Raw genomic sequence first — 19,693 nt, forward strand, 5'->3', positions numbered from 1 at the left:
TTGAGGTTTAGCTGTGCAGAATGCAGTTAAATGTGTGTGTCTTTATAACTATGTCCTTAAGACAACTGCTGGGAGGTTTGAACCAATGATTATTTCTACCTTCAAATGAGTTTAAGGAATCTGGAAAAAATATATGTGAGCATTCTGCATCAGACTTATGTGAGGGCTGGCGGAGTGGCTCAAGTGGTAGAGCGTCAGACTAGCAAGTGCAAGGCCCTGAGTTCAAGCCCCAGTGCCACCAAAAAAATAATAATAATTGCACACGCATTGGACTTCTATGGATTCTCCCCTTTCCTTTCCAAGAATTGGCCCTTCAATTTGCATAGAAACCTTCGGTGTTTAGATAATTGCTACTTATTAGCTACAAACATAACCGTAATTAAAGGCTCTTCAAGAATTATAAGGAAAATTGGCCACTTGCCACTATGCTGTGTCAACAGAGTCTTTTGTTTGCTTGAGTCATCATCTGCCCAGCTCATGAGAAAGGTAACGGCTAGGAGTTGTTACAGGTTGCTGGAGCCTTGCTAAAACGATCATTACCTTTGGGAGTCTGGACAAGTACAGGCTTTGATGAATTCTTTAATATTGAGATCAAAGTTTCAAAAGGAAAAGTGACAATGGCAGAGAAAATCTGCACAAAGTCCAGCCCTGATCAGGGAGCTGCCCAGGGCCCAATGCACCTGCCGTCCAGGCAGACGTAGCCTGGCCTCGCTCTGCTCACCGTGTGACATGGTATGTGCGTGTTCTCAGCAGCCTGCCTGGCCACTGTTTGTGCCAGCCTGGATTTAGTTGTACAGTACGTGGATCTGGAAATGTCTGCATGTTAACAACGGGCAGAAAAGGAGGAAGGGCTAGCTGAGAACTGATTCTAGATTGGAATGAATCTATACAAAGTGTTCTGGGGGGGGCCGAGGAACAGCTCCCTTACCCCTCTGTGATGCTAAAACATCAAAACTCCCACCGGTTTGTGGCATGAACTTTGAGATGCTGGCATGGGACATGGGTAGGTTTCTTGTTTTAATTGACAGACACTGTCTACCAGACTAGGGCAGCTGGACTGCACCTACTATAGTGTCCTACAGATACACACGGGAGACACAGCTACACCGGTGTCATTACAGCCCTCTCTAGAGCTCTTCCAAAACCTTCCGAGCTTTTACTTTCACAACATGGCTCCCACTTAGGTCATTTTCCTGGTACTCAAGGATATGCCACAGACATTATGGAACAACAAGCGCTAAAATACATTCAGATTTTTAAAGTGATATTGAATAAGATTTAATATTTGAACTTTTTACTAAGCTCACCTTTCTCTACTCAGCTCACATGTGACAACTCATCTTATTTTTTCCTAAAATGATTTGTTCCCCTTTGCTGTTGGAGGAGGTTTCTCATTCTGGTCACATGTTTCTGAACATTCAGGAGGTTCGGTGGGCGGCAATTTGAATATGCAAATAGGGTGTTTTGAAGGAAAGGAAAATGTCCTCGTATGGGTGCATTTGAACACTTCCACCCTCATCTCATCTCAGACATGGAACTCCCTCCTTCTTGGTGTCTGTTACACCTGGAGTAAAGGAGTGGCCCAATGGTGACACAGACAGTGACTGGGCAGGGAAGTGGTGCTCAGGCCATCTGCAGTGAGACCCTACCCTGTGTCCCAGATCAGAGCACCACTCTTCTGACAGCCCAGACTGAGGGCTGACGGGAATGACGACAAGGCCACACTCTGACCTATGTCCTCTGCTTCCAGATAAGATTGAAGACGAGCTGGAGATGACCATGGTGTGCCACCGGCCTGAGGGACTGGAGCAACTTGAGGCCCAGACCAATTTCACCAAGAGAGAGCTGCAAGTCCTTTATCGAGGCTTCAAAAATGTAAGACCCCCACAGGCGCCCAAGCCAAGTGCCGCTGCCCATAGGGACTAAACTCTCCAAATGCCACAGAAGCTTCCCACGTGTGTAACCTACTCTACCCAGGGGACACAGAGCAAGGTCATCTGGTAAGAAAGTAAGGCCCAGACAAGGGCAAGTCAATTTCTGCAGACGGGAAATTCACCAGCTGCACAGACACATCACAAGGGGACGCCACCTCGGAAAATTCACCCTGGGTCAGGAGCTAGCCTGAGTTCACACACCCACACTTTCCATTCCGTGGCATTCTCAAAATGATAAGCTTTAGCACAACTGACTTATGCTAATCTAGCTCACGTAGACTGATGTGTGATCTTGAACGTCACTGTACCAACTTACCCTGAAAAGTAGAACTGACATTGGGACCAGACACTCCTGTCTTCTTGCTGGGACCTCTCTCCCTGTGAGCACCATGGAAAGCCAAGTTAAAAGCAAGGTGGAAAAAGGGGACAGGAAGTCCAAGTTGGTTCATTCACATGGAAACATCCCTGCCTTCTCTGGGCAGTGGGAGACCTCCCAGATCCCATACTGGATATCGATTTGGGATTTAAAGCTTAAATCTTAGAGCACAATCTTAAGCCCAAATCCTGGGGTTGTGTGGGGTACAGAGAAGTTGTCCTGGTCACCCTCCCACCAGGTGCAGCCTGCAGGTAGAGCTTGGTCAATTACACACTGACCACAATCACACTGCTCTCCCGGGTGCTGGAGAGGGATTGACAAATTCTTATAGGTCACCTAGCAGCACTGGCATGGCCTACCTCCTAGGATAGCGTCAGCTGTGCCTGTCTTGTGCCTGGCTTTCAATCATCAGGGCTTCTTGACTTCTGATCCTAAAGAGGCCAGGTTCACAGTGGCCATCTTGGTTGGAGCAGAGCACTGGGACAAGTTTGTCCATCTGGGCACTGTGCTGAGCGGGAACAGCATCCAGAAAAGGGAAGAAAGCAACATTGCTTAGCATCTGCCCTGAGCTCACTATCACGTGATACAGACTGGTGTATTATCCCCACAATAGCCTTGTGGGAAGGGCACCATAGCCCCATTCTACAGGTAAGGATGCACGGATCAGAGACTGACTTGACCAAAGTCACAAAGCTTAGAAGAGACTTCACCAGGACCCAAATGCACATCTTCCTAACCCTAAAGTCCAAACTTTGCAGTGTACAGTGTCCATTCTCTGATAACATTCCACCATTTTGCAAAGCAGATTCAGCCTAACATAGGATCACCTCCCAGCCACCCACCTCAGAGATATAGAAGTACCCTTGCCCACCAGGGATCAGGAAGAACCCCAAGTCCCAAGGATGGGTCAGACTCCTCCCACTGATGCTCTGTCCCCTTCCTGCAGGAGTGCCCCAGTGGTGTGGTCAATGAAGAGACGTTCAAGCAGATCTATGCCCAGTTTTTCCCCCATGGAGGTGAGTCTGACCTTGACAAACATCCTCCTGGTTCCCTCTCCAATGAGCAGACTTCCCTTCCTGCAAGTCCACCCTTCCTCATCAACGGCCTCCTCCTGAAGGGAGGGGGAGAATTCACAGCAAGATGTCCCCCCTTCTTACAAGGTGTGGGATTCTCTAAAGCTCTGGCTGAAAGGAGCCCTGAAAATATTGTCTGGGGCAAAACTTTGCCATTGCAGTTCTACCATTGCCCCAGACACTTTCAATTCTTTCCCCTAAAGCAGGTCAGGCGAGCTGAAATTTTGGAGAGGGACTTTATAAATACTAGGGATAAAAAGAAACGAATCCAAAAGGATGCAGGGAGAATGAAGTTGTGTCTATAAAGCCAGATTAGCGAGTGCACCTGCTCCTGTGGGAAGCAGTTCTGACCCATGGACCTCCGGCCATATCAATAGGACTTCCATGTGTCACATGCCACCCTGTGTCCTGTCCCCACAAGTCATCTGCTGCAGAATCCCTTCCCTGAGTCCTTACAAAACTGATATCCAAGTGTCCCAAACACTTCCCAGGCCCCGTTTACGGTGAGCCTTGTCACCAGCAGACAGGCACCTCCCCGGGTGTGGGATCAGTGTAAGGCCCCTGCTAAAATTGAGGGGAAGCAGCTGTCTCAAGGGGACACCAGAGTTCTGTGCAGCCAGGCTTTGATGTGATCTCAATTATATGGCAGAGGTGGCTGCAGGGTGGCCAGTGGCCACTTCTTCAAAACTTTCAAAAGCTAGTTCATGCTCCATCCCATTGGACAGAGACAGGAAAGGGAAGCTCAGAGAAGTTGTGTTACATGACAACAGGCACACAGCTATGTGGTGACAACTGTGCTCCTGCCATGGCATGGCTTGGCCTCCCTGGACGGTAACTATGCCATTCCCCCAGCAGAGATTACACACTTGGACAGGCAGGGAACCTCTCTCTAGAGATGGTGGGCTGAAGCCATCAGGGCCTGTCTTACCTCTGCTAGAATCAGCTTCTCATCTAAGCCCAGGGGTGACATGAATGGCACAGCTTCCCCCTTCCCACCACCCCAGCGTCACCCCTTCTCCTGATTGACACCGCCTCTGTGTCTCTGCCTCCCCCTGTGGAGCCTCGGCTTCCCACCGCTCTGCTCTCTACCTTGCAGACGCGAGTGCCTATGCCCATTACCTCTTCAACGCCTTCGACACCACCCAGACGGGCTCCGTGAAGTTCGAGGTACGTACGTGTGTCTCCTGGGACTCCACTCTAGGTGGCGGGGGTCTGGGGGACACGGTTGTATTGTGGATCGCTGTCAGTCAAGACAAACTTTGTCCATTTAACAAACACTTCCTGAAGACAGAGAGAAGCAACTTGCCCCTCCCTCCATCAGGCACCGGGACACTGGGGGGTAACAGAGCAAACGAGAGTTCAGTTGCTACTGTCTGCTAGCCAGGTGGCAGCCTCTAATTGCACTAATTGAATCACTTAGTCCTCACAATAACCCAACGAGGTGGAGTTGTATTCTTGATTACCATGATACAGGAGAGGAAAGTGAGGCAAAGAAAGATTGAGTCAAAGAGCTGGAAAGGGGTTGAGGAGAGCTTTGAGCTCAGGCAGTGTGCTTCCATAGCCCGTGGTCATGGTGGTTGACTGCACAACCCCTTGAATGACAAGCAGTCATTGCAGCAGGAACAGAGGGCCTGCGTCTAGCTGGGTCTGGAGGCAGCACACACAGCTCCATCCTTCCTCAAACACTGGGGCAGCTAAGCCTGGCTGTATTCTTCAGGCTGACCAGAGGACATAGCCATCTGCAAAAGCACCCTCCTCACACCCAGAGACCTGTCTTCTCATTAATGTCACTCCTACCTTTTCCACTTCCCAGGACTTTGTGACTGCGCTGTCCATTTTACTGAGAGGAAGTGTCTATGAGAAACTAAGGTGGACATTTAACCTATATGACATCAATAAAGACGGATACATAAACAAGGAGGTAAGTGAGCTGGGTGAAGGGCATGAGACAGGTACAATGAAGATGGCGGAGAAAATCAAACCCTCCCCGTCACAAGGATGACACTGTCTGAGTGAGGTGGGGTCTGTCCCTAGCAAAGTGAGGGCCACCTGTGGCCTCCCTGCCCTGCTCCCTGCTCCAATGCTCTCTGGAGAGGACTAGCATCTTCCTCTCGCTGGGTCGTGCAGACTCACCCACGGCTGTGAACGACTCATCTCAGTGTGGAACCTGAGGACAGGGGAGCAGCCACCAGCTCAGGCTCGAGGTGGGGATTGTAGAAAGGCAGGCAGCGACAAGAAGAACCAGACTTTTCAGGAAGAGCAGAAGGTCACTTGGATCACATCGTCCTCAACCTATTCTGTCTACTAACAAAACCCAGAAAGGAAAGACGGAAGTGCAGCCATCTCTGGAGAGATCATCCCAAAGACCCCAGAATCTTCCCTGCTGAGTCTTAGCTGAGGGTCAGACCATGGGTCCATCTCAAAACTGCCCCTGGCTTTACTGCATCCTGGTGTCTCACTGAAGCATGAATTTGTCCTCAACAACCACTTATTGAGCTCCTCCGCGCCAGGCATGGTGCCTGGAGCTGTGGACACCATCTTAACCATCACCTCAGCCCTGCAAGGATCTGTTCTCTGTGCTTTTTACATCTTTATTAGCATAATTAGTTGTCCAAAGGGGTTCCACTGTGATTTTTCCATACATGCAGACAATAGACCCCAGCCATTCACTCCCTCTGTCATTCCCCCTTTTCGTTCCCCCTTCTTAAAACAATTTCAACAGGTTTCATTTTGTTTTATTTTCATCCATGTTCACCCCTCTGTACCTTCTCCTTTCACCCTCCTCGCCCACTGGTGCCCACCCTCAAACAGAACCTGTTTTACTTCCTCTCCTTCATTTTTAAGAACTAGATTCAGTTCTTATACAGATAGAGCTAGTGCTCAGAGAGTATACCCAGCCTCGTTCCCATCTGTTCAGTCATGGGTTTGCTCAAAGCGGATTGAGGGTTATTCCGTATCCCGGTGCTAGAGACAGAGGTGAGCGGTCAGACAGCCTGGCTCTCACGAAGTGATGGAGAGGGATGGAAGATAAGCAGGCTAAGTGCAGATGCGCAGGTAGAAGATGTTTTGACAAGGACAGTCAGCAAGGGCCTGTCTAAGGTGTTGTACCAGCCAGGAAAAGTATTCCAGGCAGAAGCAACGGCCACTGGAGAGTCTCTGAGGCAAGACGGAGCTCCCAGGGTCCTGGACAGAAAGCCACTGGCTGCAGATGGGGGTGTTCAGGAGAAGCCAGCACAATGGAGTTGGCACCAGCAGAGCCAGAGGCTGGAGGACTGGGACAGAGGCTACATCCCTCCCCACTGGGAAGCTGCTCGGTGGACGCAGACTGTGAAAGGCACTGAGTGTGAAAACTGACTCAAAGACAATTAGAAAATCAGAATATCACGGTACCATTAGAGAAGTTGGAGTCAAGTCACAATTTAAAATCTTCCCACAAAGAAATGCTGTAGGTCACCCAGACAACTTCCTGGTAGATTATCATAGGAATCCTAAAAAAAGTGATAAAATAGAAAAGGAACAATCTCAAGTCATCTGATAAATCCAAAAGAACCCTAATCCCCAACCAGAAAAAAAAAAGCCTTACAGAGAAAACTATTCATGAACACATCAAGTATCGGACATAACTCAACAACGTGAAAGGCGCACTGTCCCTGAGGTCAGCAATAAAACCACAAAGCTGAGATCAGAAAAATAAGCTTAAGTGCAATATAGATGGGCAAGGAAGAATTAAAAGTGTCTTTATCCATAACAATAGGTTGTGCTCATAGACAACCCTGAGTCTACAAAGAAAGTAGTAGAAAGAATACACAAACCCAGCAAAGTAACAGCACACACATTCTAGTGACGAAGTCATTTGTATTTCTGTGTCCATGTGCAACAGCAATTGGAAAATTAAGTGATGAAAAAACTCCACTTAAAATAGCATCAAAACGCACAAAATACTACGTGACGAACTTGAGAAAGCAGCACTTGTACACTGAAAACTACCAATTATTGCTGAAAGTAAAGACCTAAGTAAACGCGGGAATATATCGTGCTTTTGGGTTGGAAGACACAATGTAATTGAAATGTATGTTCTCACAAATTTGATTTACAGATTCAGTGCAGTCACAACCAAAATGCCAGCAGACATTTTGTAGACACCGATAGGTTGATTAAAACGTATACAAAATGCAAAGAACTGAAAATAACCAAATCAACCATATTCCATATCTTGAGTGCGTGGAGGTGACATGAGGACAGACATTGGTCAAACCTCATCAAACAATACACTTTAATGGATGAATTTGTTGCTCCAATAAATTTGAATTTTTTTTAAAGTACAGTTGTTTCGAGGGGAAGTGCCTAGTCACTAGACAGTGTTAAAAAATGTATGAAATGAAAAACCCCATCAAAGCAGAAAAAGAAAACACGAGTCCAATCTTCCTTAAAATATAGACCATGAGCTCTAAGTAAAATACTGGGAAATTAATCCCAGCCCTCCATTGAAAGAAATGCTCCTGATCCAGATAGGTTCATTGCAGGACCGATTTCAATAATGGAGAAAGTCTATTAAGTAATTCATCATATCAGTTTATCAAAAGATTAAGCCACATGATGCTAAAATCACATTCGACAAAATTTACTGTCTCTTCTTGGTAATTTTTAAAACTCTTAATAAGCTAGGCATAAAATATGTCTTCAGTAAAAGAGAAAACACCCCAGCCTGATGCAGTTCCACATGGTGACAGACAAGGCTGCGCAGGGCAGCCACCCCCCCTTCTCCAGCATCGCCCAAAGTTCTGCAGACACAGGAGGCAAAAAAGGGGGAAAAAATACAGACATGGAAACCAGAAATCCCTTGTTACAGACATGATTTTTCTACCTGGAATAAAAAAGAACAAGAAAATCTACCAAAGACAACAGGAAAAGTTTTTGGTTTGTTTTTTTTAGCTCAGCAAGGTGACTGGTCATAAAATCCATCTATAAAAAGAAACTGAGTGGCCTGTCAGCTGTGACTTTAGAAAATTCTGACAAAGATATTCTAATTATAAGAGCAGAACATTTTAAAGCACTGGGGTACTTTTCAACACCCATAGCTTAGATGAAAAAAAGGTTTCCTGGGAAGTGCAAAAAAGATGAGCTGATGGTGAAAAGACATTGTCACCACCCGGGGAAGAGCACTGCAAACTGACTCCCGCCAGTCAAGGTGAAAGTGTTACTGGGAGGACATGGGCACCTCCCCAGTTCCTGAAGCGCAATCAGGTGAGAATGGCAAGTACAATTTTTCCAAAAAGAAGAAAAATGCTGGGACTTACTCTACCACCTTGTAAAGCTGATAGTGTTAAAATATTAGGGTATGATGGACTGGAGGTGTGGCTCCAGCCGTGCAGTGCCTGCTTTTCGAGCTCGAAGCCCCGAGTTCAAATCCCAGTCCCACCTAAAAAGAAAAAAGAGTGTGAGTGGAGGAAAAGGCAGAGTCGTGGAATGAACAGAAAACCCAGGTACAAGCAATCATTTGTTTATAATAAAGGGAGCATTTGGAATACAGAATAAAGAAACGGTGGATAATTAAATAATTGAATACCTTCCTAGGAAACCGGCAAGCCATGTTTAGCAATAAGCAAATGTTCTCGCTACTACCTTATATCCACAATAACCAGAGAGGCCCACTATTTTAATATAAAAGAACTAGAAGTCCCACATGAATATCTGATCTTGGAATGGAAAAAGCACAGAACCAAAGTTAAAATAAAAAGAATGATGACCGCTCTCTGAGAACATGGAAAATTCTGTACATCAAAAAGCCACAAAGTTGACAAACCAGTTAGAATAGCTGACATGTAATCATAGCCAGGGCTGGCACTCCCCGCGGGACGCCGTCTTGACAGAGGGTCAGATCTCTCTCCCTTATCTTCGCACCTCCTTGACATAGCCTCTAGCACCCAATACGTGCTTCAAAACATCTTGTGAATAAATTAATAAACTTCAAAGCATATTCGAAATAAGCACAGTGAACAACTAGTTCAAGGGAAATGAAGTAAAAATAGTCAATGCATATACTTAAAGCCTCAGCGAGAACTCAAAGCATATTAAAATAGAAGCAAAGTCTCACTTATCTATCGGATTACAAAGGTATCGTTAAGCTGGCGGAGTAGCTCAAGGGGTAGAGCACTTGCCTGGCAAGCATGAGGTCCTGAGTTCAAACCTCAGTACTGCCCCCAAAAAAGTCTCATGTACAAAGATTCTGTTAATAGCATGTGGTCAATTAAAATCATGAGGGATTAATAATTAAAGTTAGTATCATATATTACATTTTGAAATCATTTTATAAAGTAGCATTAAAATAAATCTCAATTTTATATATGCTCAAATATATGAAACTCTAAAGGATTCAAATACTCCTTTGCAAAATCTGTAAGTAAAGGACATCCCCTAGGATATCCTAGGATGTATACCGTCTGGTGTTCGATCTTGGTTTAGCCATTGTTCTGTCACATCACTGAGTGATCTCACTAATCCCTGCTCCCTTTTTCTAACTTGCAAAGTAGACAGAATTATCCCCAATACCCATCAGATGTCTGTGGTTGGAAGAATTACTTAAGTACCCCTTAAAGAAAAACAAAGTGTGTACAAGTAGCTTCCTAAAACAGACAACATGTTTTCCCCATCAGTCATTTGGAGAAAATCCCATGCAAGTTACAAGCAATGGAAATCCTGAGAGCAACCAAAGTTGACCTTCAAGTCGTTTCCTTGATGATGGGAACTCAGACAAGAAAGAGCCCAGGCACACATGGCTGTAAAGGCTTGTACAGCACATATTTTTAAAGAAGCACATATTTTAATATAAACATGTGTTCCCTAGTTCTCTTTGTTGAGGAGGCCCCTAAGCAATGACACTCTGTAACAATGAGCAGCCCTGCACCCAGACGTGGTTTCTAAACCCCATTCCCCAATGGAAGGACCCAGTCTCCACAAGAAATGGTTGGTCCAGGACTGGAAAAGAGAAAAATAGAAGATGATCCTGGATCCTGAATGGGGCATATCAAAAGGTCACAGGAGTCAGCCAGAAGGAGATCCAATCACCAAAGCTAAAGTGATTTAAGCAATAAAGAAAGATCATGCTAAATGGACATCAACCACATGTAGTAATGAGTACATCCTGAAAGAACTAAGCCATCAGATACACAGATGGATGCAGGAAGAGGGCGTCTTCCTTACGGAGTTCAGTTAATACAGACAGAGGGAGTAAAGGTAATGCAGAATCATCAGTAGACAAACATCACAGTCACAACTTTCCCAATCAGCAGAGAAACTTGACCAAGCACCCAAGGTTAGTGTCACCAATGATAAGACGCCTCCCCGATGACGCTCTGGGAAGGGCATGACGTCACTTCTGCTGCATTCTTGTCAAAACTCGTAACTTCACTCTAGCAGTGAGCAAACCAGGGACCGTCCCTGAATGACTGACCAGCACCTCGTCAGCAGGGTGGCGATCCCGAGGAGACATGCAACTCAGTGCCACGTGGGGTGGACCGGTGACGTCTGAGCGAGCGCCGTACTTAGCTGTTAGCACTGTTCTGCAGCCACGCTGGTTCCCTGGCTTTGGTCATTTTCTGGGTATGAACTTGTTCATATGAAGGACAGCCGGGTAAAAGGTGCCCGTGAGCCCTGTGTTATTTCTGTAAGCCTAAAATTATTCAGAGGCATAAAGAGAACCTCAGCTGCTCTTTTCATACTCCTGCCTGGCACTTCCTTTTTCCAAATTTAAAATAGCAACAGAATCTGTGGGGATTTTAAATATCCAGCCAGAATCTCAGCTTGCCTTTATTCAGAATAATGTCCCATTTGCCTCAGTCCATGCATGGGGACGCATCACCATCCCTCACTGAGGACAAAATGTGAGGTCACCCAGGAGATCTGAAGATAGGGAGGACTTCTAGTGCCTCTCTCCAGTGCCCGACTGTAGCCCCTTGCTTGCCCTCTGACCCCTTCATCTTCTGAGAAAACTCTTCTCATGGCTTCCATTAGCCATGGGGTGACAGAGCTTGACCTCCTGGTCCCCACTCTGTGCTTCCGTGTCTCTCTCCAGGAGATGATGGACATTGTCAAAGCCATCTATGACATGATGGGGAAGTACACATACCCCGTGCTCAAGGAGGACACGCCAAGGCAGCACGTGGACGTCTTCTTCCAGGTAAGTGCACACACCTGCACGCGAGCCTTACCTCCAACCCGCCGGGAGCGAGTGGAAGGTGGCCGGCCCTGTGCTAAGGATGCAGGAAACAGGAAGTGGTAAGAGGACAGCTCGCCCTCAAAGAATCGGGGCTCCTGCGCGCACACAAGTGCCTGCTACAGAAGGGAAGGGAGAAGTGCGTTGTGATTAGTTCTAAGTGGGACAGGACGGGCTGGCAGTCCCATAAAAGTTCTTGGACGAGCTGAGTAGACAGAGAAGACTCGTTGATCACTGTATTGAGCGTTGAGCATTTGGGTGTGAGAGGAAAAGACGCAGCTGGGGACAAGGGTAAGGCAGACTGGGCGCCTCTAAACAGAAGGGTTGAAACTTGCTCTGGTTAAGGGCGGTGGCCATGTTGACCCCTGAGTAGGGAGTGGGGTCATCATAGCAGCACATTAACTAGAAAATCACTCCAGCAGTAGCTATCAGACTGTCAGAGCCGTGCTGCCCCAGTCCTCCCACTTTGCAGCAGGGAAAACAGAGGTCTCTCTGGCCTCCTGAGAGTTTCCACAGTGAGTGACAGAGACAGACCAGCACCTCTCCTGTCCAGTGTTCTTCCTGCCAGATGGACAGGAGAAGAGAAGGTCTAGGGAACACATGTGCTGTGGTTTAGAAGTGGTGGCGCAAGTGTGTGTTCCAAGGGTTCATGTGTTGGAGGCTTGGTCCTCCATGTGGCTGAGTTAAAGATGGCGGAACTTTTAATGGATGGACCTAGGAGGAGGTAACTATGTCATTGGTCCACCACCTCAGAATGGATTAATGCCATAGTTCTCATGAGAGTGAGTTGCTGTGAAAAAAAGAGCAAGACTATTAGCAAGCACAAGGCCCTGAGTTCAAAACCCAGCACTGAAAAAAAAAAAAAAAGAAGAGCAAGACTGGTCCTCCCTGATCCCTGGCTTCCTGACACATCACGTGATCTTCTTCTAACCGAGAGACCACCCACCATGAGGCCCTCACCATAGCCAACCTAGCCTGCAGCATGCTTTTATAAAGGACCAGACTCAGGAACTTTGCTATAGTAACAGAAAACAGACAAACACGACATGTCAGGAAAATTGTAGCAATGAGTTAAGTGTCTAGGTTCAGTTTTTTGATTAAGAAAGCTTGTGAGGGTCAAAGTCCTATAACCAGGATCCCACTGGAGTTGTCTGGCCAACAAAGACCACCCCAGTCCTCGGGCAAGGTTGGTTGACAATAGCAGATGTTGGAATACAGGTAACAAACTGCTTCAATGTGCTCTTTTGTGTCTTCCAGAAAATGGACAAAAATAAAGATGGCGTTGTAACTTTAGATGAATTTCTTGAATCCTGTCAGGAGGTAAGGAGAGATCTCAGGGCCCTGTACCTCCAAGTTGGGGGAAGGAAATCTGGGGTTTGGGCACCTGAAGGAAGGGGGGAAAAAACCCAGCAGCCTATGCCCTCGAATCAGAGCCAACAGCAGGCCCAGTGCCACCAGCAGTGACGAAGTCCCACTCTCCACTCCCCACCTGACCCACAGGTGGCCCTGGCTCAGAGCAGGACAGCGCAGACAGCCCCAGTACAGGTGTGGGAGATGTGGAAATGCAGAGCATCTCCAGGAACCAGTTCCAACGTGGGCGACAGCCTCCAGGGGAACACTGGAAAAATTTAACTGAGATCCTCAAGCACAGCGTGCATAAAAGTTGCCTGCTGTGACTGACGATCCCAGAGACTCTGGCTCTAGGGTGGCGTCTAGAAATTGTCCTGATGGCACCAGTGCCCTGGGGCGATGCTGCTAAGGCTTTAGTGTGCAAACCACCTCCTGGAGGTTCAGCTTCCACAGTTCTGGGTGGAGGCCAAGGCACTCACGCTCTCCCAGGTCGGGCTGTGCTGTGGGTCCTCCAGCCAGACTTCCCTTATGTCTAATGCAAAGACCAGCCCCAGAGTCTCTGCTGGAGCCAGAGCTGGAAATGATTGGAGAAATGCATTTACACCCCCACCTTACTTCAGAAAATGCACAGAAACTCAGCTCCACCTGAGACCTGCAAAGCCGGGAAGTGGAGGAGAGTTTGCTAATACGTGGGGAGCACCTGCCAGGTTTCAGGCAGGTCACAACCCTGGGACGTTAGGTGGCAGTAAAAATACTTAACAATGAGAATAGGCTGACCTTGGCCACTTGTATCTGACCTTGACCAATGCCCTTGTCTGGTGCACTAGCTTATCTCTGCTAAGTTTAGCAGAACTGGGAACTGGACTCAGGTAAGCCCTCTATCACGTGAGCCATGCCCCAGTCCTCCCCTGCTGTTTGGTCTTAACCCACCAGTGGACAGGCCCTTTGTGTGTAGGGGGCAGGTGACCAGGGACCTAGGCAAGTTTGCTAGGGAGCCAGGAGAAGATGCTGGGGTAGAGAGGAGGCTCCACTGGCCGGATTAGAAAAATTTTCACATTTAGTCAGTATGTGCTTGCTGAGCCCCACTACCACGCACGCCCATTGTCGAGACCTTGCTCTTACCGTGGCCAAGCCGCTGACAGACTCATCGCAGGTGTTCGCTGTGGCTCCATCACACACAGAGACGCACCGCGCCCTGCTGAAGCGTCCGCTTCCCAGGTTAGAAGGGTTCAGGATCGGTTTAGCGTCTCACGTTAGACTTCCATAGCTAGTCACTAAGTAACCCACCCCACAGAGAGATAGTATGTTCAACCCTTTTGTACACGAGGAAACTGAGGCACAGAGAGATCAACAACTTGTCCAGGTCACACAGCTAATGAATGACAGACCCAGGATTTGAATCCAGAGCCCACGTGATTACGAACGGCAACGCCTCCCCACTCAGCAGCCTATGAAGACTTCACGGGCTCAGAATCAACTTTCACCTGCTTTTTATCTCATTCATCTGTGACTTAAATTATTTTTTGCTTCTGCTTTTTTAATTTTTAATCTTCTAGGGTTTTTTCCCGACTTTCCGAGATGAAAGTTTGTAATATTGATATTCAATCATCTTTTTCTAATGTCTATCTTTATATTCAGAGTAGATTTCCCTCTGAGGACCACTTTAGCTAAGTACTGCATTAGCTAAGTACCACTTTAGCTAAGTACTGCTTTAGGGTCCATAAATTTTGATGTGTGGCATCTTTGTTTTTGTGTGTGTGTGTGCGTGTGGTTCCAGGGATGGAACCCAGGGTCTCACACGTGCTGGACAAGCGCTCTACCACTCGAGACATGCCCAGCCCTTTTGTTTGTGTTTTGCTTTTGAGACAGGGTCTCGCTAACTTTCCCCATACTGGCCTTCAATTTATAATCCTCCCCAAGTAGCTGGGATTCCCTCCACCTCCCAAGTAGCTGGGATTACAGGCGTATTCCGCCACACCTGGCTTATTTTTGATATATTTTTCTGATGCATGGCTTAGAAGTGTATTGCTTGATAGGCAAACATTTGAAGACATTCTATGTTCAATTCTTCCACCGTAGAGAGTATGTGATAGAAAAATGTAAAACCAAGATGTGCAATAACAGATAAGCCAAGAGTTCTCTCTTTGAAAAGGAGATAATTAAAAGATTGATAAATGCTTACTGAGGCCAATTAAAAAGAGACAAAACTCAAACATCAACATCAGAAATGAAATGGATAATCTCCCTACAGGCTCTGCAGACATTAATATTAAATGTAGAAATTCCTTACACAACACAACTTATCAAAACTAATCCAAAAAGACACAAACTCAAAATAGTCCTATGTCCAGTAAAGACATTGAGCCTATTATTAAAAACTCTCCCCAGGCTCACACAGCTACATGGGTACATTCTCCCAAACATTAGGGAAGAAATTATACCAATCTTATACAAACGCAAGGGAATTAAGAAAAAGGAGAGACTTCTTAACTTGACTTCGGAGGCTATCATAACCCTAATGTGGAAACTTGTAAGACTGGTTTAACATTCAAGAAGTCAGTGTAAGGCAGGTGCCTGTGACTTACACCTGTAATCCTAGCTACTTATGAGGCAGAGATCAAAAGGATCGAGGTTCGAGGCCAGCCCGGACAAATAGTTCATGAGACTCTATCTCCAAAATAACCAGAGCAAAATGGACTACAGGTGTGGCTGTGGAGAGCAGACTATGAAAAGCCTATGAGAACTGCACGTAAGCAAGGCGAGATGCGGCTTAATTGCTTTTACCTGTAGGCGGAGATAGGCACAGCCCTGGTCGTGAAACAGGAAAAAAAGAGAGTCTCCTAAGCTTGCATTCAGAGAAGCAGAATGCAGGTTTCTCCTGTTACCACGTCACGCCCTTCCCTCCCAGAGCCTCTGCTCCATGCTGTTTGCCGCTGTTTATAAAAGGCCCCTGAAGGAGGGCTTGAGGCTTTTGCTTTTTGCATTTGGCTTTGGTTTGGAGGGCTTTGGGGGCTTGGGTTTTTTGGGGGCTGTGGCTTGATTCTTTTGCTTTGGGCTTTTTGGTGTGGGAAGCTTTTGGAAGGGAAAAGAATTACTGAAGGGAAAAGAATTGCTAAAGGGAAATTGCTGAAGGGAAAAGTGTGGCTAAAGGGGTTGATAGAAAGTCTGCACCAAGAACTTACACAGGCTTTAGAAGCTAAAGACCCAAGCCTTGTATGCACATATGAATAATAAAACATAAAAAAAAAAAGCTAAAGAAAAGCCAAAGATAACATGGGACAGTGCAGGATAGAGGACTGAGACCTTGCAAATCTGAGCACCAAGGTTTTAAGAAAGCTAAAGAGAGAATGCTAAAGAAAAGCTGCAAGCCTGGGGCAAAAGACTTTAAGACCAATTAGGCTAAAGATAGCAAAGAGCAAACATGGGACAGTGCCAGTCTCAGGAAAGAGGTTTGAAGCAAGGTTTTAAAGAAGACTTTAGAAGCAAGGTTTTAAAGAGCTGCAAGAAGCAAGGCCTAATAAATAAAGGTAGAGAAAAGAAGCAATTAGGGTTGGGCATCTCCACCCAAGTGCCCAGCACACCTGACCCCATTTTCTGTCTGTCTATCCTGTGTCTTTTCTGAATCTCCAGTCTCCCCAAGTTAAGTAAGCCCAGGTAGGTTCAGTAATAACCAGGAGCGAGAGAAAGCTTGATCTAACAAGGGAGAGAGGGAAAAAACAGCCTCCCCTGCATGTGGCTCAAGCAGCAGAGTGTCTGCTTTGCAAGTGTGAAGTCCTGAGTTCAAACCCCAGTCCCACAATACAAAAATTAAAAAAGAATTAGCCAGTATAATTAATCCCATTAAGTGAATACAAAAGAAAAAATGTGATCACCTCTGTAGACGTAGAAAACCCATCTGATACGATGGAACGGCCCAGAGTTCTTAAGGAAAATGCACTGTTTGCAGGGTAGTTTGCATCTCCCGAGTTTCGCCTGCACAGGGTGACTCTCAGTCCCCACTGGCTGCGTGTCTCCCGTACCTTGTGGGCTTGGTCCTGCAGAGGAACTGCGCTTGCAAGTTGAGCGCCAGCCAGAGCTGCTCAGGAAAGAGCCTCCAAAGCCCTAACCACCCTCTGTCCCCCCTCTTCCCAGGATGACAACCTCATGAGGTCTCTCCAGCTGTTCCAAAATGTCATGTAATGCAGGACAGCCAGCCATCCAGCCATCGGCTCTCAGACACTGTACTCCACAGCCACCGTAACACCCTGGCCTGCCCTCCTTCCGATTTTTCACACCAACCTTGGGACAGAACTCCTTTTACACTTGGGAAGAATTCTCCCCTGAAGAATTTCTATGAAACCCGACACCACGTGGCTCAGTCTCTGACTGCCTACTTGTCCCCTGAGAGAGCCCAGCTGAAGTCTGAGTCTGTTTGGAAGCATGCCCATCTCCTCCCAGTGCTGCCTGGGGACGGTCCCCATGCTTGAGCTTAAACGCTAGTGCCCAGTTTTCTGCTTACATCCCCCCAGCTGCACACCCTGGTGTCCTGGAAGCCAGAGGACCTGAGCCAATGGCACGCTGTCCTCTGATGGCCTCTTAAACCAATGTGCCTGTTCCTCTTCCTCGGCTGGGAAGAAAGAGTTACACAGAACAATTAGAATCAACACGATTGGACTGGGAGAGGCAGCACCAACCCACGTAGAATAGGACTGAATTATCAAGCATGGCGTTGTCCAATGACCCAAAATGCCCAAGCTGTTGGTTTGCAAAGGCAAGGATCAAACTTTGTCCCCCACTCCCATCTGTGCTAGGAGCACAAGTCCCTTCACGTGCCCGGGAAGGGAGCCACTGCCCAGCAGTCCTCCTTGCTCCTCGCCATCCCCTGCTCAGGCCCAGCATGCGTGTCCTTCCCAGAATGCTGCAAGACGCTGTAATTTTATACCACGTTCTAACCAATAAACAGAACGATTTCTTACACGCTCCACCGTTTCTTCATGGCTCCATTGGGCAGGAAAGTAGGTGTGACGAGGGAAGCCCAGTCCTTTCAGCTGGCATCTGGTCATTAGTACTTACCTAGTGCCAGGCACTGTGCCAGGAAGTGACATCATCCTCCCCAGCCCCAAACCATCCATGCAACAGCCAATCAAATGCGAACACTGTGGCCATCTGCAAATGCGACTGCAAGACAAGACCCTTGACCACACCTCCCTCCAGCAAGATTGCCACTCCCAGGACTCTCCAAGGTGAAAACCTGGAGCCCTGCATGATGCTGGGGACACGGCAATGGAGAGGTAGCCAGGGCCTCCTGCCGAGGGTCTTGGAGCCCAGCGGTTGATCAAGGGGCTTCACTCACCTTAAACCAAGCGCCAGTCCAGTTGGTTTCCTCACTTGACATCCCATTGAAAAGACTAAGCTAACAGTAGCATTCCTGGAAGGAAAGCAGTTCACTGAGCCCCTGTTGTGTGCAGGGTGCGTCACTATTTCATGCTTAACGACAGAGCAGCCAGAAGACAGCGTCCTGGTCTTACTGATGAGGACACTGAAGCTCAGAGATTAGGGGACCTGCCTCACGTACAACAGTTGCTAGATGCTCTATAAATAAAGGTTAGTCTTCCCAACCCATGAGGGGATTGCCATTGACCCAAGAAACTGAGGCACCTCCCTCAAGTCTCATTCACCCACAGTCAGCTCAGAGACACATGGGAAGTCTGAACCCATGTAACAGGTGAGGAAAGTGACACGGAGAAGGGGACTATCCCGTATAGCCATGAAACACCAGCAGGGGCAGACTCCGCATGTCTGCACACGTGGGAACGTCCCCATTGGATGGCTGCTGCCTTTCACAGTTGGAAACTGAAGGGGCTACAGCTGTCCCTCTATCTGGATATCCTGGGTGCAGACATGTGGCCAGTCCCCAACCAGGCATCGCCCTGGACCTGAGCAAGGAGTCTGCACTCACGGCCCTTTCCCATGTGTCGTATGCACCCCTCACCAGGCTTTGGGAACTGCTGGCCGGTGACACCCTGCTCCTGGTACACACTGGAGTTGTCTGGGGAACCCCAGAAAAGGCCGGTGCCTGCACCACCCACGCCAGACCAATCAAAGGGAACTCTGAAGATGCGGCCGGGCACCTGCACTGTGTTGCCCAGGGCTTGAGACGTTCACATGGGCGCATGGAGCCGAGACAGGGAACCAACCACGCTAGCGCTAGGAGGGAGCCCGTGACTGAGCCATCCTGGAGCCACAGTGACTGACTCTGGATAGGACTAAGACCTAAGGCAACTCAAACAACTTGAGCTGAGAACATGGGACGAAGATGTTCTCTCTCCTACCAGGCAAGAATGAGAAGACACATGCTCTATTGGCAGTCACTTAGGAATTCTGAGAGCTTATCTGCTAACTACAGGGCTAACAAAACACATATTTATAAAGCAAGGGAGAGCAATTAGAAAACGGAGAAGTTAGAAGTTGAGCTCTTGATGACATCATTAAGCTGCCAGATCAAGCCTCTCACCTGAAGTTGATCCCGCCGACAGATGCTTGCGTAAGGTCTAGGTCAGTATTTGTCAACTGGGACTGGAGCGTATGCCATCCTGGGGAGCAGGGAAGGGGAGTGTTTCAGATGAACTGAGTCAACGTCGCTGGAGGTGGGGTCCCGAGTGTCATGAGCCTCGTACTCTCCAGGCATCTAATGGACACCCAGGGCTGAGCGTCCCTGCTCTAGCAAGAAGAAGGGCTGTGTCGCTCTCCCTGTGTTGGCTGGACCACA

General features: G+C 47.6%; 1 protein-coding gene across 5 annotated transcripts in view; it reads left to right on the forward strand.

Annotated features, from left to right (window-relative positions):
* Kcnip1 (potassium voltage-gated channel interacting protein 1) overlaps positions 1-17,903 on the forward strand; it is a 322,065-nt gene extending 304,162 nt beyond the window's left edge. For all 5 annotated transcript variants that reach the window (XM_020164377.2, XM_020164375.2, XM_020164379.2 and 2 more), the window contains 7 exons: positions 1,751-1,875; positions 3,257-3,326; positions 4,480-4,550; positions 5,197-5,304; positions 11,455-11,559; positions 12,853-12,915; positions 17,077-17,903. In XM_020164377.2, the coding sequence (XP_020019966.1) occupies positions 1,751-1,875; positions 3,257-3,326; positions 4,480-4,550; positions 5,197-5,304; positions 11,455-11,559; positions 12,853-12,915; positions 17,077-17,124 (590 nt within the window). In that variant the 3' untranslated portion in view covers positions 17,125-17,903. The remainder of the gene's footprint in view (positions 1-1,750; positions 1,876-3,256; positions 3,327-4,479; positions 4,551-5,196; positions 5,305-11,454; positions 11,560-12,852; positions 12,916-17,076) is intronic.
* The last annotated feature ends 1,790 nt before the right edge of the window (positions 17,904-19,693 follow it).

The sequence above is a fragment of the Castor canadensis genome, chromosome 16 (assembly GCF_047511655.1).
Source record: "Castor canadensis chromosome 16, mCasCan1.hap1v2, whole genome shotgun sequence".
NCBI classification, from domain to species: Eukaryota; Metazoa; Chordata; class Mammalia; order Rodentia; family Castoridae; genus Castor; species Castor canadensis.